The following is a 23,977-nucleotide window of genomic DNA, read 5'->3' on the forward strand; positions in this document are numbered from 1 at the left end:
AGCAGCTTTGCGACATAAACCGCTCCGTAGATCGGTGAAGGGAAGCGACTGAATAGCTGGCCGAGGAAGAGAGACTGCAGCCTTGGCCGCTATATCGGCCGCCTCATTCCCACAGATACCAGCGTGTCCCGGGAGCCAGAGGAACGCCACCGAGACGCCCCCCAGGTGGAGCAAGCGCAGACAGTCCTGAATCCGGTGGACCAGAGGGTGCACAGGGTAAAGAGCTTGGAGACTGAGGAGAGAGCTGAGAGAATCCGAGCAGATAACGTACTGTATCCGCCGATGGCGGCGGATATAGTGGACAGCCTGGAGAACAGCGTAAAGCTCCGCAGTATACACCGAACACTGGTCGGGAAGCCGAAATTCATTTGGGGTGTCGCCAACAATATAGGCACTCCCTACACCTAACGATGTTTTCGAGCCGTCGGTGTAAATAAATGTGGCGTCCGTCATTTGTGCACGTAGAGCAGCAAATGCCCGACGATAAGCAAGTGTAGGGGTACCAACCTTGGGAAATCGACAAAGGTCACGGAGCAGGCAGATCCGGGGACGGAGCCAAGGCGGTGCTGTACCCCAAGTTGTCAAGAAGGTTTTAGGAAAGCGGAAGGAAAGAGAATGGAGCAGTTGACGGAAGCGGACTCCCGGGGGTAGTAGGGAGGAGGAGCGGCCTGCATACCCTACATCAAATGAGGCGTCGAAAAAAAGGGCATGGGCTGGATTAGCAGGCATGGAAGACAGATGGCTAGCATAACGACTCAGAAGGACTGCTCGCCGATTGGACAACGGAGGTTCAGCAGTCTCAGCATAAAGGCTCTCCACAGGGCTAGCGTAAAAAGCTCCAGACACTAAACGTAATCCACGGTGGTGGATAGAGTCGAGACACCGAAGAATAGACGGCCGAGCAGAGGAGTAGACTATGCTTCCATAATCCAATTTCGAGCGCACTAAGGCGCGATAGAGGCGGAGAAGGACCACTCGGTCCGCTCCCCAGGAGGTACCATTCAGGACACGGAGGGTGTTAAGCGATCGCAGACAGCGAGCCGAAAGATAGGAAACGTGGGAGGACCAGCACAGTTTTCTGTCAAACATAAGACCCAAGAATTTAGCGACGTCTGAAAACGGAAGGTTGACAGGTCCTAGATGTAAGGAGGGCGGAAGAAACTCCTTACGTCGCCAAAAATTAACACAAACGGTCTTACTGGGAGAGAAACGGAAGCCGGTTAGAGTTTGTTGTTGATCTTTGGCTTGACAGTTTATGCTGTTTCGTTATAAATGCACCATACTTGTTATAAGGAGCAGTCAAATGTAATTGAGACAGATGGAAGGCAAGCAAGTAAACTGCTGATTATTTCAAAGGTAATCATCATAACTGTTAATACACTTAGTTTGAGATAAGGTGGTCAGTGCCTTCACGGCAGAATGTTTGCAGTTGCCTACATAACCATGATTGTACCCAGGTGTCTAAATAAATGGCCACAAGTGCCTTCCTTCAGAATTGCGTGGGGAGAGAGCAGGACTGTGTGGAGGGAGTGTATGAGCTCCCCAGAGAAATTTCTGAAGTGTAGTCAAACCAACCTTGCAAACATGCCTCATACAAGTCCTCGTAATCTGAATCAGTACACACAGTTTATCGCTTACTACATTTTCCTTGTTCACACAGTAAAACTTCAGCATCACGTTTTAATTTATAACTTTCTTACAACTAACTATTTGCAGTACCCTTTGCAGACAGTATCTATATGTATCTCTGAATGTACCTGCAAAACAATCAATGTAAGAGAAATAGACCATGAGACGACATCAAACATCGTCATGTACGAATAAACTGTTTTTGTTTAAAATGGAATGCAAAATTACACAGACTATATTCATCCAGTGTTTTATTATGAGAGCATTTAGTGACTTCTAATATAGTTTAAACAATTTCCCATCTTTTCTGAGCTACTGTTCACTCACATGCTTAATGTCAAATATTTAACACATTAAGCCATTTGTAAAGTAATCAGATGGTTGAAGTTGTTTGACACATGTGAGTTTCATTCTTTAAAAAATTGGGGGCTTGCTAATACAAAAAGTGTCAAACTTACTGGACAATTATTTTCTACCCGATGAATTATAGAACTCTAAAGCCCGATCTATCTTTTCATTTATTTGCTGTGAATGATCAAAGATTTAAAGAATACATTTTGATATAATCAAGTTAGGTATTCAATGTTAAAAAATTCACTTTTCTTGTGGCATGTTATGACTTGTGTTTAAATGGTTAAAAACAAACTTACCACACCACTTTTGTCCACAATTTCCTGAATGATCCTGCCATTCTTTCCAATGACTTTCCCCACCAACACTCGAGGAACTTGAATAGATTCTTCACTGTACTCCAACATGCTTCGAGCCTTTTTTACCGATTCAGCGGTCTGAAAACAAAATGTTCAAAAATTTATTTTTTACTTTATGACATTCAGACAAATGATTAGTATGCTATTTTCACAGTATTATTTTACATTGCTTTGTTCTCGTGTAAAGCACACTACTTATTTTTTCTTATGACAATGGAGCGTGAAATTAAAATCTCTTGACTAATTGGTCTCTTAACCTCCAATGTTCTCTTTAGTACAGATTTTATTCCACACCTTTATTGTAAATTTTCCATTTAAGCTACTTGTAAATGTATCTCAATGTAAATACTACAAGATGAATCCTCAGAATAAGCACTCAGATTTGTGACAATTAACGTTTTTATTTATGGTTGAATAGCTCTTTGGAAACACTTCCCACAGAGAGAGACCAATTTCATGTAGTCTCATTTTCGCAAGTACTTTACAATTATTCCCTGCAAAGATAGTCAAATATCTTTACCACATGGGAACATTTACAGAAAACCATTTTGCTTTTAAAAATGTGTCAACTCAAAGGATCTTTCCACATTTGTAAATTACATCTTGCACATTCCTAAACAACTATTTGTCAGTGATCTGACTAAAGTCTATGATTGTGTTGATCAAAATGTTTTATTGAAGAAAGCTCGGCACTGTCAGTTGCTCAATATGTAACCTACTGAAATCTAACTTCAAAGAGGAAGTAATTTTGTAAACAATGGACTGCAGATGGGCATAATTGTTATGTAACTGACTAGTTCCTCAGGTTTCTTCCCCAAGTCCATTTTTAATTCAGAACCAAGCTAACAGCCTGCCTATAGGAGTAATCAGTGAGCATAAATGAGCAATATTTGTTGATGACATTTGCACTTTTGACTGGTAAGGATGATATTCAAGAATGCATTTGATACTTTTCGAAATTCTCACGGGGTTTACTGTCAGTTCCCTTTCTGTGAACTTCAACAAGTCTAACCCAATTCAGTTTCACTATAGCCATCAATGATGTACTGTTATTTAGCAATTACAGAGTAACTGCAGACTAAACTAAAAATCCTTTCAGACTAAACACCAATGGACACTTTGAAACACACAAACGTAGGCTTCCGTGGCCATTGTCACAGGCAAAAAAAATTTTCTGGGTTTGTGACTACATTGTCAATACGTGAAACTACAGACATTTTGGTCACTTTTGCAAATGACCTCCTTCAGGTTGTTTTTGTTTACTGCTGAATGAGAAAACTTTTTCCTTATATACCTGCAAGGTGGCTGCTATCTAATTCTGATAGGCTGTTAATGATGAAGGGGAGGGATGTTAGAAGTTCTTTATTCGTGTTATTATTTCTTTCCATTGGTGGAAACCCGACGTTTTGATTGGTGTTTGCGTTACTACTTATGATCAGTGGAAATTGGCAAATGGAAAACCAGGCAGCAGTTATGATGTGGGGTGGTTTTCCTGCTTTCTGGCACTGGTTGAGGTGCACCAGTACTCTATGTACCTGCGACCCCTGCGGTCTCCTGCACACTTGTGTGTATTGCTTCATGTGAGCTGTCGTCCCGCTATTCTGTTACTGCTGGCAGCCAAGACGTCTTACATCTGTAACCATCTTCTCTGTTCATGTTGGCAGGTTGCTTGGCTATTTCTATTGCCTCTCTAATCTTCCTCCTGAAAGTAAGAGGCTGTTTCTCCAGTATGCGAACTTCATCAAAATCAATCTGTTTACCATACTCATCCTGATGTTCTGCCACCACTGACTTGGTGTGTTGTATTACTCAGATATATCTTGTGTGTTCAGATATCTGTGTGCTGATGGGTCGCCCAGTTTCGCCTACATACACTAATCCACATTCGCACCTGGTTTTGTAAACTCCAGCAGCATGCAGTTTGTCAACTGCATCTTTTGTTGTGCGAAGAACATCTTTAATTCTGTTGCTGCTTCTGAAATGGGCTTGATGCCTGTTCAGTGGAAAATTTTGCCCACCCATTCAGTGACACCTTTGAACATAGGGTAATAGAGAGATGTTTGGTACCTCCTCCTGCTCTCCTCTATTGCCTCGATTGTCGCCATAGTTTCATCCCATAACCATTGGCACCAAAAATGGACTTTACATTTTCTAGTCCACCCTTTGGATGTTCTTCATTGCTGATCCTGTGAGCCCTCTTTGTTAAAGTGTGCACGTCTAATTTATTCTGCATAGTGTGGTGATGAGAGGACGCATGTATAGCAGGCATCAAGCCAATTTTCTAAAACAGCAACAGAATAAAAGATGTTCTTCACACAACAAAAGATTTGGTTTACAAACTACATGCTGCTGGAGTTTTACAAAATTAGTTGCAAATGTGGATTAGTGTATGTAGGTGAGACGGGGTAACTTATCACCACACAGATACCTGAAGACTACAGATATATCTGACTACGACAACACACCAAGCCAGTGGTGGCAGAACACCAGGATGAGTGCGTCAAACACATTGGTTTAGTTGAAGCTCAGGTACTGACAAAACAGCCTCTTACTTTCAGGAGAAAATTTAGAGTGCCAATAGAAATAGGAAAGTGATCCACTAACATTAAGAGAGAATACGGGTACAGACTTCCAACATCTTGGCTGCCAGCAATAACAGCTTTACTAGACAACAGCTCACATGAAGCAACACACAGAGGCGCATGGGAGACTGCAGCGACCGCAGGTATATAAAAGTGCTGGCGCACCTCAGCCGGCACTAGAGAGCAGGAAAACAATGCCACGTCACAACTGCTGTCTGGTTTTCCATTTGCCAATTTCCACTAATGACAAGCAGTAATACAAACACCAATCAAAATGTCAGGTTTCCATCAATGAAAAGAAATAACACCAATAAGGAACTTCTAACATCCCTTCCAGTCGTCCGTAACAGCCTACCAAAATTAGATAACAGCCATGTCTGCAGGTATATAAGGAAAAAAGTTTTCTCATTCAGCAATAAAGAAAAACACCCTGAAGGAGGTCACCTGCAACAGTGACCGAAACATCGGTAGTTTTACATTTTGACAATGCAATCACAAATCCAGAAAAAAATTTACTGACTTCGAAACGTGTTTTCACTACAGTTTTTGGAAAGAAATTACGATGAATTGTTCCAATGTGACAGGAGCAATAGCAAAATAGTAGGGGTTTATTAATGACTGGGAATTCAAAAGGACCACCTCATGGACTGTGTATGCCTGATGGCCTCATTCAACATGCTGAAGGTGTTCTGGCTATCACAGAGAACATAGGGTGCAATCAACTGCAAATTATGGCACAGTGTAATGAACAATTCAAATCATCTGCACTCCAACGTCATACTTCGTCCATTCCCATCACTGGTAGAGAAGAGCAGCCTCACTGGCGCAGTTTCAATGGCGCTCACAAGCTGCAGCAATGTCCCCATAACGGATTTGTGATCCCTTCCTCAGCCAAGTAGAAGGCTTGGACCAGTGACATTGCTGATTCTGCAACAAGCTAAGCTGTGACTTCCTGGACTCTCACCATTAGGTTATGAACTGTAGGGTCCCCCTAAATGTGTCAGGGGGTTCACACAAATATTTTCTAGCTTAATTGACTCCTCACCCAATCCAGGCAATGAGAGCTGCAAAATGCCCCAAAGTATTAGTGACAGATCAAAAGAAAGTATCACACATATGAAACCATTAAAATCTCAATGTGCAGAAAGATGGCTAAAACCCAAAATTGACAGCAGTGAGACCATTCTGTCATCAGTGGAGGAGATTTAAATTACCTAAGACTTGATTGAGATAATTACAGTTGTTAGTGGTGCGCATAGCGACGACATCCATTGAAACACTACATGCTTTCCCTCAAAATTATTTTGATTTAATACATTCATCATGAGTACTTCCAAAACTTTTGTCTTGATGGCAACATACAGAACTGACTTTTTTAAGGATTGTCCACATTGAAACTGGTATCAGTGACAACTGTAACAACAATGCTTTTTGAAGTAAACAGAGCAACTATAACAAGGAGATTGATTTACATGTCCAGAAAGTTAAAGTGGCATATCACATCTCAGAGGGAAGCTTGAAACATTTACTTCAGTGTAGGAGCATGTAGTGCAATAAGACTAGTTAAACATGCACTAAGTAGATGTGTACACAGAAGAACGGCTCATCATATGAGGGACACACTATAGCACACAGTCTCTGTAAAGAAACTTCGGGAGAGAGGCTACTGCATAACTAGGTGTGAAAGTACTGTGGTCTACAGATATAGAGATACAACAAACATATACGGCTGTCAAAAGGGGAGAATGTGAAACCTTCAATGAGCACCTAGTGGAATCTTATCAAAAGATCTCTCATAAATATTAAGGAAATTAGTCATACATTTTTAGGTTGCCAGTGGCACTTAAGTTAGTGTACAGCCACTCTTGTTAGCACAGGAACTGAAACTGAGGCTAGCAAAGCAACAGCAGAAACCCATAATTCAGTTTACAAATGTCCCTCTGCAAAGGAAGATGCAGAAATACAACTCCAGTTTAATTCAGTCACCACTGCAAGGATGACTAACACAAATATTAGTGTCAGTAGTGTTGAGAAATAACTGAAATCATGAGGATTAAGCAAGGCCGCAGGAATGCCAGAAAGATGGCTAAAACCCAATATACTGAGCAGAGTAAGCTCCCATTTTAACAAACTACAATAGACTGCATGAATACAAAACTATGTTCAGTGACAAACAAAATACAGGTCACACCCATCTTCAAGGTGGGTAGCAATTACTGCCCAATACCATTTACATCCATCAGGTCTAGTAGATGCTCTTAGTTAAAACACAATGAGGTACCTTTTAACAGAATGACCTCCCATCCACACCAACCAGCATGTGTTTCGAAAATAGCTTTCTCTGATATTTCATCTGGCTTCAGCACCTAGAGAAAGCTGTCGCAGGCTCCTGCATGCATGTTTTCTAATTCAGGACAAGGCCTTTTCGCTTAAAGCTTAGATGTTTAGCAGTCTTTTCGTTATGCCTGTCTGTGACTCAACTTTTCTTCTATATGGCGAGTAGCAACCTATTCTCTTCAGAATATTGTTGCAAACGCCAGACTTTGGATTTTTGGTAGAATACTATGGAAATGCTATCAGTCTACAGAGACGAGATTGCTTATGTATACTTTTAAAGACTACATTTTAGAATATTGTTCGCAGATATTTAGTACATCCAAAGAAAAGTGGCACAAATAGTCACAGGTTTGCCCAATTTCTGGTAGAGATCCACAGATGAGGGTTTAAAGAGGTGGTGAAGGGAGTAAGTGACAGGAAGATGGTCAGAGTGATAGTGGAGAAGATTGTTTGGAAATTCTAGGAGTATATACACCACAAGTTGGATGTTCTCCTAAAGAGGAGCAGGACTTTGAAGAGGAAATGTGGAGACATGTAACATGACAGAAGAGCACAATAATGAGCACGCTAAATGGATACGTGGACAAGACAATTGTAATGACTTCTGTAAAAGGAATGGACTAGCAGTAGCAACACCTGGTCATAAGGTAACATGGTAGAGCCATGATTTGTCGAGAATCTGTGGTAGACTCCATAATATGTGACCAGTATACAAAAAGAACAGCAACAGAGATTTAATCAGCGACAGAGATTAAAGAGGAAATGGGGAATAAAAGACAAGAAACACGGATAATGTGAAAGTTGAAAGAAAAGAAACACAAAGAAGAATTTAAAAAAGTAATGAGTAGCATATCAATGGATGAAATGAAGTCAGAAGAGAAATCAGGAAGTTTCAAAACACTGATGGTGGAAGTAGCAGAAAAAAATTGTGGAAGAACCTGTGGCAAGCAAAGTTGAAAGAAACAACCTTGTGGATGATAAGAGAAAGGGAGAGAGCTGCAAAGAAAAGAAAAACATTCTGTATAGGGTTTCAAGAGAGTACTGAGGGAGGAAAAAAAGGAGGAGGAAGGAGGAGGGGGGCAGGAGGGGGAGGGAGGGGGAGGGAGGGGGAGGGAGGGGGGGAGAGGGGGAGAGAGGGGGGGAGAGGGGGGGAGAGGGGGGGAGAGGGGGAGGGGGAGAGAGAGAGAGAGCGAGAGAGAGAGAGAGAGAGAGAGAGAGAGAGAGAGAGTGTCTCCGGGACTGAGGATGAATGTGAAGCCCTACAACCAGCTGCTTTTGGGCTTGACAGCCACTGGCGAGTGTCATCTTTCCCATTAGCAGAAAACTGGGAATGAGTGATCCAAGGGACCCCTTCCTAGCGCAATGGTTTGGGGGGGGGGGGGGGGGGGGGTGTTCCCGAAGTAGGTGGTGTAGGCACGACAGGGAGGGAAGGGCCCCCCACCATCAAGAGGGCAGGTGCAGTCTTCCAGCTCTGTGAGGTGAATGGGGTTGGCAGAGGTGATGGGGCTACAACTGTTGTAGCAGCAGTGTAAGACGATGTTTTACATACAAGATGTAGGAGTTCAAATTTCCTCTTAGCCTCAGTGTAGGTCAGTCAGTCCGCCCAGAGTCTTTTACTCCATGATTTTCCTTTCTTTCTAGAGAATCTTGTAGTCTGCAGTTGACACAGATGGGAGAAGGGGCACATGGAGTATTGGGATGTAATGGGTGTCCACAATCTTTATATGTGACGCTCGTTCCAGCATTTAAAGCACCACACTGGGGGAGGGATATAGGGCTTGACATCACAGAGGTAGACCATCACCTTGACATTCTCGAGTAATGTACCACCCTTGAAGGCCCAGAAGAAGGCACCGGTGGCAACCTGATTATTCCTTGGAGCCCGGTGGACACTATGAACAAAATGTACACTTCGCAGCTCTGAATTGGCGCTCAGCTCATCGTTAGACTGCAAAAGAAGGTCCCTGTGAAATATGATACTCTGTACCATATTTAAGCTCTTATGGGGTGTGATGATTACAAAAACATTTCCCAGCTTGTCACAGTCAAGTAATGCCTGTGACTGGGCAGAGGATGCTGTTTTGATCAAGACTGACCCAGATCTCATTTTGGAAAAGCCCTCCACCTCCCCAAACTTGTCCTCTAAATGCTCAACAAAAAACCGAAGCTTCTTGTCATTAAAGAATCCCCATCAGCTCTCGAATGTACAAGGTACCGGGGTGAGTAAGAGCTGCTGCCATCCTTAGTATGACATTCCTCCCATGGTGTGACCAGGGAGGGGAACGATTTGAGGTCGTACTTCTGTGAGTTGAATTGAGCCTGTGAATGCTTAGAAACTGCTGGTGTTTGACCACCAGCAAGAGAGGATGTACTACGCTTCATCACGTGTCATCCGCCCTGATGTCACCCACTTCGAAAAGGGGCCCTCCCAACGGGTGCCACATAGCCGCAGCAAAGGCCACCTGGCAGGATGGCCATTGCCGGGAGTCACGATTCCCCAGGGAGACGGGCATCTACCCCTTGGCATACGTGGGGAGTTAACGGCGCAGGCATCAGCAGAGCGATCCCTGTGTGGTCAGGGGGCTACAACCAACAGGGTACATGGCGGCACCACTGCAATGGACTGGCTACCGAGCTGGATATCAGGTGCAACCAAGCAAACAAGTTCATTATCATCGTCAGCGTAGAAAACGATACTGCACAGTTGATGGAAGGGTGGGTGACCTCGTCCAACAGCTGGAGAATGAGCAGAAATGCAGATCCACGTTTATGAAGGATGCGAGAAGTCTCAGCATGTGGACACGAAGCACCATGTAAAGCTTACTCTTTAGGAAAATTTTGGAAAACGGAGGTCAAACCCTACAGAGGACCATCACATAAAGGCTGAAATGAGAGAAACTCCTTTTAGTCGCCTCTTACGACTGGCAGGAATACCTCGGGCCTATTCTAAACCCCGGACCTGCAGGGTGTCACATGGATGCAGCTCTATGGTCTTAAGGCTGCTGAGTTTTGTACCACATATCGAAAATTTGAAGCAGCATTTTTGGCAAAATACTGGTGCAGCAGAGTTCAAGAAAGATTAAGGATAGAGGTCTTTTATCCTGCACAGTTCAATTTCAGACAGTCTGTGTAAATACACTACTGGCCATTAAAATTTCTACACCACGAAGATGACATGCTACAGACGCAAAATTTAACAGACAGGAAGAAGATGCTGTGATATGCAAATGATTAGCTTTTCAGAGCATTCACACAAGGTTGGCGCTGGTGGCAACACCTTCAACGTGCTGACATGAGGAAGGTTTCCAACCGCTTTCTCATACACAAACAGCAGTTGACCGGCATTGCCTGGTGAAACGTCGTTGCGATGCCTCGTGTAAGGAGGAGAAATGCGTACCATCACGTTTCCAACTTTGATAAAGGTCGGATTGTAGCCTATCGCGATTGCGCTTTTTCGTATCGCGACATTGCTGCTCGCGTTGGTCGAGATCCAACGACTATTAGCAGAATATGGAATCAGTGGGTTCAGGAGGGTAATACGGAACGCCGTGCTGGATCCCAACGGCCTCGTATCACTAGCAGTCTAGATGACAGGCATCTTATCCGCATGGCTGTAACGGATCGTGCAGCCACGTCTCGATCCCTGCATCAACAGATGGGGATGTTTGCAAGACAACAACCATCTACACGAACAGTTCGACGACGTTTGCAGCAGCATGGAACATCAGCTCTGAGATCATGGTTGTGGTTACCCTTGACGCTGCATCACAGACGGACGGCCTGCGATGGTGTACGCAATGACAAACGTGGGTGCACGAATAGCAAAACATTATTTTTTGGATGAATCCAGGTTCTGTTTACAGCATCATGATGGTCGCATCCGTGTTTGGCGACATTGCGGTGAACGCACATTGGAAGCGTGTATTCGTCATCGGCATACTGGCGTATCACCCGGCGTGATGGTAAGGGGTGACATTGGTTACACGCCTGTCACCTCTTGTTCGCATTGACGGCACTTTGAACAGTGGACATAACATTTCAGGCACTTTGAACAGTGGACATAACATTTCAGATGTGTTACAACCCGTGGCTCTATCCTTCATTCGATCTCTGCAAAACCCTACATTTCAGCAGGATAATGCACGACTGCATGTTGCAGGTCCTGTACGGGCCTTTCTGGATACAGAACATGACCGACTGCTGCCCTGGCCAGCACATTCTCCAGAGCTCTAACCAATTGAAAACGTCTGGTCAATGGTGGCCGAGCAACTGGCTCGTCACAACACGCCAGTCACTATTCTTGATGAACTGTGGTATCGTGTTGAAGCTGCATGGGCAGCTGTACCTGTACACGCCATCCAAGCTCTGTTGAACAACACTGATTCAAGAAATCTAGCCCCAGTAATTAAAGAGGTGATATATGACAACTGCGCTGTACCTCAATATTCAGTAAACTAAATGTGACTACCTACTGCCCCAGAGGGTTGGTAACAGATAGAGCAATGGGCGTGACCAAAAAATCAAAATCTTAAGGTTCAATAATGATAAAATGGATATAAGGAGTCAGCACAAGATCCTAATCCTTGAAAATTTAATAATTTGTCCATGTCATGATCCCCAGTACATGCTGAAATTGGGAAATTCTAGATATATCAGTAAATGCCATTTCGGCAGCATTGTTCAAATAAACATCGGACAGAGCCCATTTGCCAACAATTCCGGTAACAAACTGTCACATTATAGGAGCATACAATGACCATCACTCAATGTATGACTGCAGACACATCTCAATGTCAAGCTAGGAAACTTAGCAATTGGAAAAACCTTCCTAGTCAATCCAATTCTGATTGTGTATTGCATTATGGGGTTTGACCTTATGTGGAACAGAGGCAATAGCCAAGTGTTCTTTGGGCAAGTTCCATCTTACAAGTGACTGCATTCCAGTCACAGTAAATTTATTGAGTCAACAGTGTCCACGGAAAATACCATCAGGAAAACTGCTACCACTAATATACATTCTGTCTCTACATGAAAAAATCCAATTTAACATCTCTGAATCAAATGCATTTTCACAAGCATAACAGGCTGAGTTATTTAACATACTTCAACAATATGCTTAGGTCTTTAAAGAAAAACCAGGAGTGATATGAGGATACGTATAGCACTTCATGTTGCACTCCACTGTAAATACTGTCATGGTCTAAGTCAGTGACATGGGCAAGGAAATCTGCTGCCGACTACGACATTAAACGGCTGCTCCAGAGGGAAATACACAATAGTTTAAGCCATTCTTGAACTAATCATACTCCTTCCGAACTGATGTTAAAAAAAACTGGAAGAAATGAGTGGGTGGATAAACTGCAGATGATGTCAATTGAATACACTGGGGAACAACAAATCTGTGAAGCAATGGTCACCTTGACAAGAAAGGTAATCAAAGAAAGGGACATTACAACTGTAAAAATGAGAAGACTCAAAGCTGGGGTTGAGATAAAGGTATTACCTTTTGTTTAAAAAAAAAAAAAAAAAAAAAAAAAAAAAAAAAAAAAAAAAAAAAAAAAAAAAAAAAGCACCTGAATCATCATTGCTTCCTAAAAGGAACAAGTGGGAACTATTTTATGAGGAACTTTTCAAAATGTTACACATGCCTAATTAAGGTGCTTATACAGATAGCTACTCAAGAGACTACACCCCCCACCCCCCAAGGACAAAAAAAAAAAAAAGAGACTTCACCCCCACAAGGACAAAGAAAAAAAGAGACTTCACCCCCACAAGGACAAAGAAAAAAAGAGACTTCACCCCCACAAGGACAAAGAAATGTGACCACTAGACTGAAGGGTAGTTAATGTGACAAATGTATCACTATGGAAATTAGATAAGTGTAGATGTGTCACTGTTTTCCAACCTGTGTGGATTATTTATATGTATCTATGATGTGGAGCTGATCCAAAAATAGATGCTACGTGAAAGACTTCATTCTAAAGATTATGAGTAGCTGATTTTTCATTACGTGTAGACCAGTGAATAATCACAATCCTTGTCAAGAGAGCGATAGTTATATCACTAGATACTTACGTATATTTCTTAGATACCAGTCAACATAAAATTTTCTGGAATGATTGATTAAACTCACCATTTATATCCATACACTGATCTGGTTAAGAAAAAACATTGATCTGCCTGAATTCTGAATAATTAATAATGTGATTTCAATTCAGGGAATCAGTTTAATGTTAATTTTAGCTCTTAACCCGCATGACCTTGGTACTAGTGGGTGAGTCATTGGGATGAGTATCCTGTAATACTACATTTTGCCCTAATTAATTCCTAGAAGGTATTGTGCTTGTGACCCTTGAGCCAAACGCAGGTTGAATTTAAAATTAATAATTTTTAAAAATTTAGAATTAGTATTTGAAGTTTTACTGTACTGGCTAACTGCACACACTTAGAACATGGGAACAGTGGGACAGTGATATAAGGAAATTCCTGAGATACTGAATTTAACACTGGAACATCCAGGATGGAATGTAACAATATTATGAAAAGGATAGTTGCTACTCACCACATAGCAGAGATGCCAAGCCACTGATACGCACAACAAAAAGACTGTCACAAAGCGAGTCTTCGCTCAACAACGCTTCATTGAGAACACACGCGCACACAGTTTACACAGTGCGGCACGGAAACTTCCTTATTTCGAAGGTACGGCACGCAGCGGCTGTTACTCATTGTCGCGTGAGTTTCAGTGCAATCGAAAGTGAGATTTTTTTTAAAGGTTAGTTTAGTATCGATCATGCTGTAGACAAGAGAGGAGCACACATTTACCACTGCGGCCTACTTTTCGAATGGACATTCGGTCATCAGAACGTAGCGTGCGTTCAGGAAACAATTCAACATCGCGCCTGCGATACTAGAAGTGTGCAGAAAAAACCAGGACCTTCAAAACCTTTTGAACATAGAATACAACAGCCATTGCTTTTCAGCATTTTTCAAGTTTTGCTGCTAAACCATGGCAGGTCTTTTCCTTCCTTAATCCACTTCCTCTGCACATACCTCTCCAAAGCATGATTTACAATACATTTAAACATCAGCCACAATTCCTCTACATTCATAATACTGGAACTAAATGATATAGTGGTCAGTACTCCCTGTCTCTATACTGATGATGATGATTATTATTATTAGGTCTGGCCTGTTTGTAGCTATGAGGTCCAAGATAATTCCATTGCATGTCGGCTGTCTAATTCCTCAACACAGTTTTCAGAAAATGTGTTCTAAAGAACTTCACTAGACCGTTTGCTGTAAGTCCTGCAATGGATCTATAGCCGTCCCAGTCTGTACATAGTAGGTTGAAGTTGCCTCCAACTCATATTGCATGATCTGAGTATTTCTGCACAACCAACTGTAGAATTTCTGTCATCATAAAACCATCACAGTGAAATCAGGTGACCCGTAAAAACATCCAACAATTAACTTGTCAAATTTGACTTCAGTATAGACAATATTTTTCTCAAATACAATGAACACACCCCCTCCCTTTGCTAGCTTTCATCTTCAGACAATCCTGCTAGAAAAACCACACACATCTAACTTGTTGAAAGATTCTTTCTTTTTTGTGTGCCTGTCAGCTCAAGGCTTCTACTATGCAGTGAGTGAGTCTTCTTTACTCCTAAAATATTAAAATCCTACCTAAACTTTCGTTACCAGATCTGTATAAAGTCTAAGCCTGACATGCATACTGTAGTGCAGTTTTGATGCCCATAACTTTGAAATAATTGCACTATTGGTGGACAGTTTGTTTCGTAATGTTTATGTACTTTCCTGCCCTGCAATTTCCATCATTACTGTTTAGTTTGTGTATATAATACTGACAGTAGAATTTTTTAATGTTAGTGACAATACTATGCGCGTGTTGAAAATGTACATCCAATATCCTTTCAAGGATTATACTGGCAAGTTGCACAGATAAATTTTTGTAATAATAATAATAATAAGTAAAAATATTAGGAGAAGGATAGTTGCAACTCATCATTGTATGGTGAGTAGCAATTACCTTTTTCATACTGCTCTTACATTCCATCTTGGCTTTTCCATTGTTTTATAGTTACACGTTCCATATACAAAATATTATTGCTGTATGGCTCCATGCAACACTTACACACTAAATAAAATACAGAAATCTTAATTGTGCACACAAACTATCACTCACTGAATGACTTCACGTAGAGAACTAAGTGACACAACCAAACACTTTAGGCACTTTTATGGCTAAGTGAACACAGTTCCTTTCAAAGTTAAATACAACACACTGACTGTAAAAGCATACCTTTTTTGAACAAAGTAAAATCACTTACCTCGCCATGTATTTTGAACGTACAGGAATTTTCTTCAAGTTCAATATTCGTTATGCCTTCAACTTTCCGTGCCTGCTGAATATTAGCCCCATGTGCACCAATTGCTAAGCCCATCAAATCCTCCCGCACACTGAATTCATCTGTGTACCTGAAAAAAAGAGAAAGAAGAACAAATAGAGTTTCGCAAGCTATAATAAATATTATCTGTATGATTTTTCTTTGAAGACCTTGAGCAAATGGTGTATCTACGATCACCCGTGTAGAACAGGACTACTGTTCAAGCATAAATGGTAGTGTATATTGAATTAACTATGCTTTTTTTCAAGTATTTTCAATGAACTTTCGACTTGAGCAACCTCTGGACAATCACAGAAGCCAATTGATTCAGTTCTTTAAAGAAAACACCGTTTTGTTTAGCAACATCCCCATTCCCCTACGCGTCAATTCAATAAATGTATTCTATGTTTCTGATGTATTTCAACTATTAACAGCACCATAGGCAGACCCCACTAACACACACTTTTCCCACAGGAATATCTTGCAGGGAGGAACTTGCTTCGTTTTCTCACGATACATCACCCTGAAAGTCACAAAGTAAGTTTTTCTAATAGTAGCATTCAACTAAAAAGAAGATACTACACCTGCCATGCAGACTACATGATTGCAGCAGAAACAAACTGATATTTTCAATTCAACTTAAAATTTGACAGAATCTAACCTTTATTAACCACATGTGCTCAAAAAGAAGCAGTCATTTATGTACATGCCTCAAAACACTGTAGAAGTTAATGTGAGACAGAAAATAACTCTTTAAGATAACCAATTTTGTCCAAGGCGTAAAACATTCAAATTGGAGTTATAAAAGTGGCAAATAAATATAGCACTAATTTACTTTTTTACGTACTCTTTCTATTTCATTTTATAGTCTTACAGGTTATTCATATAACATGGTTTTTCACAAAATGTGCATGTGAAATACAACGCTATGTGGCCGTGCTTAATTACATACAATATGTGGATGAAAATGAACTGGCACTAAAAACCAAAAACAAAAAAAGAACTGGTTCATGAGATAGTCCCTAATGTTTCCATGTTTTCCTACGAAAAGAAAGGTAGCAATGGTAATGAGGTACAATCAGAATTGCTCACACTTCTGCAACAGAGTATACCATTCATAAATGGCAATGGAGATTAGACACTTTTTCTTTGTATAGCTACTGTTAAGGATAAGAAACTGTGTGTCATTTATGTAGCAATCTTGTCATGCAAGTGGTTTTCACAAATAATTTCAAATGTTTCAGGATGGAATTATGAACACAGCCTAATGCATTCTACTGGTAAATCACCTCTGAACAATAATTCTTTCATTGTGGCAGTTTATAGCGGACTATTGACCGAAGTTAAGAAGGAGGACGGGATGAGTTGGTAATGTGTGGGGTTGCGGCTGACAATCGTTTGCACTGGCACTGACACTACACACAACTGCTAATACAAAAAAGATGGCTGTTTGCACTAGAGTTACTGTGCACAATGTTTTTACATTTAAATATTGAATTGACTAGTTGTAGCTAGTATTTAATAAAATTCAGTGTGGTTCATGAGAACTGAAAAAGTTTTATTTAGTTTTCAAATATACCTTCATGAAAATTATAAAACTTGTACCGATTAAAAATATCTATTTTGTCGTAATGGAAAAAAAATTGACTTTTGCAAGCCTGAAGTAACTTTTTGGCAAAACTCTAATAGTGCACACACGGGAGCGGGGGGACTACGTAGACTGTTGCCAGAATACTAAGCATGTGAAGCATGTGTCATACTGGAGTGGGTGCAGGAAAGGGAATAGGCAGGTGGAGGACAAGGACTAGCAAAGGATGAGGCCAGGGGGTTATGGTAATGAAGGATATGTTGCAGGGAGAGTTACAACCTGCGCAATTCAGAAATGCTGTTTTTCTTTCCTGGAATTTCCATTAACTTTACTGGAAATATCTTCATTAGTTGTATACGAAATTGGTACATTAAAATGAATCTTTCTGCCTGAATTACTTGTCTAACATCCAACTGAATTCTGTACCCCACTTTCTTGTCATTATACACTACTTGGCAAGCAGATTGAGACATTAAGAAATGAAATACTGTGAGTAACAATTTGTTTATCGCCTACACAACTATACAGGGTGGGCAAAATAAAACCAGGTCTGAAAATATTTATAAGACTTACAATGAGAAGACCCCCCACTTCAGTTGTAAATAGTTTTATTGGTTCAAAATCCACTTTGTATCTAGGCTTCACATGCAGCTGTCATCTGCCCACAGCCTGGTGTTCAGTGTTGGCGGCTATGTGTTGCATGTTTCTTGTTTGAACCAATGAAACTACTTAAAACTGAAGCAGTTAATTATCTGATTCTACCATGAAACCTTGTTGTGGATGTCCTTTTAAACCAAACCATGTTTATGAACCAGAGAACTTGCCATCCCAGAAAATGATGGAACCACAATATCAATTCACCAATGAGTTGCTGTCATAGGTATGCAGCAGTTGCGCATCTCCTGCATGCTTTGTTCGACGCATTTCGCTGTTTCATTAGATTTTAGTGAGTGAGAAGTCTGATTAAAGTGGAATCACGATTTTTGGATACTAGAGGTAGGTGACAAGATACTGGCAGAATTGAACCTGTGAGGAAGGGCTGCGAGTCGTGCTTGGGTAGCTCAGTTGGTAGAGTCTCAGTCTGGCACACAGTTTTTAATCTGCTAGGAAGTTTCACATCAGCACATTCTCCACTGCTGAGTGAAAATCTCATTCTCATTTTGGATACTAGTTTTACTATTATTTAAGATTCAGAACATCAGGGTATATGAACTCTCACAGATCATAGACCATTACACATCTGAAATCCTCATCAGCACTTCAAGACTTGGTGCATAATCTCAAGATTGATGTTTGATTATGCACAAAGTTTGGTGCCCACATCATAACATAATTCTTTCACCTAACTGTTAATGCCAACTGCTATGTCCAGGAACTGAAATCTGTATGTGGGTCAAATCACAAAGGATGAACAACTGTGCGAAAATTTTCAGCAAAATGGCGGCAACACCACACACACCACTTCATGAGTGCATAAAGTGTTCAGTGAGGAGAGGGCAATCAGCAGAGGGAGTGCAATCTCCTGGCCACCTCTCATGTCTTCCCCTATGGTTTTTAACAGTGGGCTAAATTCAAGGATCAAGTGTACTCGAGTAGCACTCACACAATGGAAGAGTGGTAAAATTTTGACCACAATGTTTCATGACATGCAAGGCACCTTTTGCTCTAAAATTGGATTGATTTTGGTTGAGGACAACGTATGGATGTCGCCCTACCTGTCATTTGACAGGTTTCAGTTTATAGAACTACTTCAATAGAAGATGTAGTGAACTGAAGAACTGTTGTCTTTACTGATTGGGCCTCTGTGTGCTTGCATTTCAAGTTTTATGAGTACTCATTAGGCTTTGATGTTTTCTGTAATTCTACTACACATATTTTTGAGTAAATACGATATTCTGGAAACCAAAGGAAAAACTGAATGATTCTGGATTAGAGGGAGAAATCTGAGTAGGAACAGTCTGAAGATATTTGGTGAAGCACTCTTCCCGAAAGGTGAAACTCTGGCTCAAGAAATTGTTTGTAGTTCATAGTGCAACTATTGGGCTTGGAGATAACACTTTCCTGATATTCCTGCAACTGAGAATAAACAGCATTCAACAGGGGTCTGAAAGATTGGTTCCGCCAAGACAAAACAATCTATTAGAAGAGCAAGCAGGAAAGAAACAAACCAGTATTGTTATGATTGCAATACTTTTCTGCATGCCAAAATGTTAGACCTTACCGTGCAAAAGCTAATTACATGTAAAATTGACTCATGAATTCACTCACTTGTTTTGTACAATAGTAAATACTTTCTACCATCAAGACTGTAAAATTTTTAATCTACCACAGAACTAACATAAAGATGAAAACAAATCTTTAAGTTTTGTCTGTTTAAGTGTGTTGCCTTTTAAAATGCTAGAAACATCTTACATACTGGCATAAATGTGATTTTCTGGGTACAATTTTTTCTACGTACTTTCTGGGCCATTTTTATTTTACCCAACCTGTATATACTAATGCTTACTTCAGAACAAATTTCTGAACATTCAGTGTATTACAGAGAGTGATAAAAATGTTCCTTGGTTACATTTTTGATCAGTTTCTAGCATTTCAAAGTCTCACACATACTGTCATAATGATTGGCCTTTAAATTATTTTATTTTATTTATTTACTTTTTACAACATTGGATACTTATTCTACCAAATGAGTTTACTATTAAGGTTCCAGCTTTTCTGAAAAATGCTCTAGTAATAAAAATTTTAAGAACATGTTATTTTTAATATTTTATGAGTTGAATCAGGGGTTACACACACACACACACACACACACACACACACACACACACACACACACACACAGAGAGAGAGAGAGAGAGAGAGAGAGAGAGAGAGAGAGAGAGAGAGAGAGAGAGAGAGAGATATTACCTATTCTTTCAAGATGTCTTCAACAAAAGACCTGAAGGATAGTTTCATGCAATTTCTGGTTACTGTGAGATACCGATGTATGACCAGGGCACAAAATATACCTGCCTCAATGGACAACAGAAAGCTGCAGGAAGGAGAACATCACGCTACCACTCTGCCCTCTACATAAGATCAAAGTGGAGGCTTGTTTGCCACTGCATTTTTCTGGCCTCCTAATGAAGTGTCAAGTGTATATTTGTATCTTGTGCATGACTTAAGTGTAGAGTTTCTTGTATTTTTTCACTCAACATGAAATGGGATAACTGAAGGTTGAATCTGCTGTCAAATTACTTCATAAATTTCTGCTTCTGACTCCACTTAGAAATATTTATATGCTTATTACTTTGTTAACGTAATACTTCACTGCTTTGTCACCCATAAGGAACACTACACTGGCTCAGTATCTTCACCAAACCTAAGCTAACAAAAATTTGAACAAAATTGCCTATGTGCACCTTGATGTGCATGGTGCAAACATATGCAATAAGACGCGTTACAGATGGTAGCTGCGATTTAAGCACTACTTTTTAAGTTAACTGACATTATTACACTTTGAAGTTTTAGTATTGCAATGTTTATGAAAAGGGATGCAATTTTCGTATTTCTCCTGACCTTTTTGATTTCTGAGTAACTTTTGAAATTGATTGACAACTGTACAATTTTGAACTGTTTTGTTATTTGCATAATACTTATACCAATGAAAACTATTCTAATATAACTCAAAGGCCCATTAATAATGAAATGTTAATGTGAATCTGGCAGTAAAGTGTGGTGCCTCTATCATAAAAGAGGTTTGTCAAGGGAAATGCAAATATTGCACAGAATTTTCGCAATGGCACAATGCTGAAAATGTATCGGACTTCTTAGAAAGAAGTGGCCATCAGAACTAGTGAAAATATTGGCAATCGACACTAGAAATGCAGCAAATGTCTTTGATGCATTCAAAATTAGTGAATCCTTTTACATCTCTTGCTATGCTGACACTATCAATTTAATTGTGGAGACACACACATAACCCCACTGCCAGTTGAAAAATTTAAATTCCATGTTAATATATCCAATTCAGTAAATTCCATGTTAAATATCTTTAAGTTCATTTGTTTGCGCAATATGAAGCGGGCACAAATGAATTTGCCTATATCTACACTGGCTCGATAGTGGTGTTTAGTTTAATTTTTAAATGAAAATTAGAAATTATCGTAGGGACAGCTCAAGATATAAAGAATGAGTAGTATGAGAAGCTGCAATCAGATGGGCATGGCAGCAACCTCCCCATGCTCATTACAAAACAGAATCACTTTCTGCTTCTGCATCATATACATCAGCACGTCTTATTTGTCCGCTAATAGCGCCGCCAGCCACTGAGTGTGCACTGTCAACAGGGGACTACTTTGCTTCCATCTAGTAATGGTGGAGATGGACATGACTCAACAGGCAGGAAAGATGATACACAATGGGCACGCTCTCAGTTCTGATCCCACAATCAGAAAACTGTTCAGTGCCCAGCCAGCCTGCAGACCAGCCATTCCAACAAGTGATAACATTTCCTCTCTCAATCATAAGTGTCTGTATAATTACTTTCACTCTTACAGACAGCATCATAGACTACCAAGAGACAGCAAAGATATTTACAATTATATTGTATTAGGCACAGGACATGACGTGCCATGCATCAAAGTTAAATAAATTGTTTGTTCTCATTATTAGTAAAAGATATTTATTACTTCTTAATGTGTTGCTATATTTCTAATCTAGTGATGCCCTATGATGGAAGTGTATGACAGTACTAGTGAGAAAAGTGCCACCATTTTAATGAACTATAGCAGAAAACAAGTTTTCTGTTACCATAGATGTTTGGACTGAATTATTTGCAGTATTCAGTAACAAAAAAGTGAACAGCCAACTATTTATTGTCCACGTTTCACTTCCATACATGGCTACACTCCATAAAAATACTTTCAGAAACAACTTCCTGACACTTAAATCAATACCCTACATTAACAAATTTCTCTTCTTCAGAAACGCTTTCCTTGCCATTGCTAGTCTACATTTTATATCTTCTCTACTTTGACCATCATCAGTTATTTTGCTCCCCAAATAGCAAAACTCCTTTACTACTTTAAGTGTCTGATTTCCTAATCTACTTCCCTCAGAATCACCCGACTTAATTCGACTACATTCCATTATCCTTGTTTTGCTTTTGTTGATGTTCATCTTATACCCTTCATCTTATCTTGATGAGGGTGCCTATAATTTCCACTTTAGTTGTTTTTAGAAACCATGAACTTAAACTGACACCACAGCAGTTGGGAAATCTCAGAATGTCACTTCACTCTGCACTCTGGTGAGGTAACTAAAGACGAGAGCACGGAGAATACTATATCAATACACGAAACTGATCATTCTGATTTTCAAAAAATTAAAAATGGATTTCTACATTTAAAAATGTTGCTCTCTACTGTCTAGATGATTGGATGATCCTGCTGCAGACCTGACAAGAATATAATGTGTCAGATATTGTTAGCCAAGGAACACTGAGCCACAGGTATAAAAAAATTGTATACCTACAAGTTCAGTGCCTGCAGAAAGAACATTTACAAAAGCATGACAAACTGTCTGAGGAAAAAAAAAAAGGTTTGTGGTACAAAAACTTTCACAAATAATATTTAACAAAAGCAATGTAAGTTTGTATGTATGTATGTATGTATGTGTGTGTGTGTGTGTGTGTATGTATGTGTATGTGTGTGTATGTATGTATGTATGTATGTCCCATGAACTACTATTTACAATTTTATTTTTATCAAAGTTGTGGAATTTATCAAACAGTTCTCAGAAACATTTCTGTTCTTCAGGTTCCGAGACACTCTGAAAGCAATTTAAGTGATTAACTTTCCCACTGAAGAGATTCAAACAACTACGAAGGCAGTCCGACTGTCTCAGAATCCATTCTAAACACATATGCATCTGCTCAAGTAAACAGTTCTTTCACATTTCAAATTTCTGAAACTTCTAATCTCCTTTGAGTTTGGTGTGAATAAAATATTGTTCCTAGCATTTGGATTTTTCTAAATCCACATACTATTGCAAAATTACAAGCAAATACGAAAATAATACGTAAAAACAAACTGGTCCTATGAAGGACTGTAGTTCCCAAATATGAAAGAGTTGGCCTATCCCTAAAAACAACGAACATTAACAGAGTCTCATAACTAATATCCCATGAAAGAATACTTTCTTTCAACAATGGAATAAAGCAGCTAGACTTTTAAATGCAGTTTTGAAGTGTTACAAGGAAATTTTACACGGTAACTACGAAATCTCCATTAACAGTATGTCAATTTTGACAATCACAAAAGATTGCTAACAGTTTACAAGAACAAATTATATACATAGTGTGCAGAAAGACAAGTCTTGCTGAACATAACAAAGCAAGTTATCTAGGATGGGGAACTGTTGACAAATGTAAAAGACACTTTGGGCATGCCCCAGAGAAGTGTGTTGGGACCATTACTGTTCACGTTGTGCAACAATGACTTCACAGAAAATAGTAACTATAGACTATTTGCAGATGATGCAGTTATCTATAATGGAGTACTGCCTGAAAGAAACTGCACAGTCAGTCAGTCAGCCAGTCAGTCAGTCAGTCCAGATCCTGGTAAGATTTCAACGTTGTGCAAAGATTGGCACTTGCTTTGAGTGTTCAGAAATTTAAAACTGTGCACTTCACTTCACAAACCAAAATACAATGAGTCACAGCTGTAATTTTTCAATTCT

The 23,977-nt window shown here is 40.0% G+C and overlaps 1 protein-coding gene across 4 annotated transcripts in view; it reads right to left on the reverse strand.

The window, feature by feature from the left end:
- Window positions 1-23,977, reverse strand: part of LOC126252788 (synaptic functional regulator FMR1) — a 221,820-nt gene that overhangs the window by 131,579 nt on the left and 66,264 nt on the right. For all 4 annotated transcript variants that reach the window (XM_049953739.1, XM_049953746.1, XM_049953724.1 and 1 more), the window contains 2 exons: window positions 15,613-15,760; window positions 2,280-2,417 (listed from right to left, as the gene is read on the reverse strand). In XM_049953739.1, coding sequence (XP_049809696.1) covers window positions 2,280-2,417; window positions 15,613-15,760 — 286 coding nt within the window. The remainder of the gene's footprint in view (window positions 1-2,279; window positions 2,418-15,612; window positions 15,761-23,977) is intronic.

This window comes from Schistocerca nitens, chromosome 1 (assembly GCF_023898315.1).
Source record: "Schistocerca nitens isolate TAMUIC-IGC-003100 chromosome 1, iqSchNite1.1, whole genome shotgun sequence".
NCBI lineage: Eukaryota > Metazoa > Arthropoda > Insecta > Orthoptera > Acrididae > Schistocerca > Schistocerca nitens.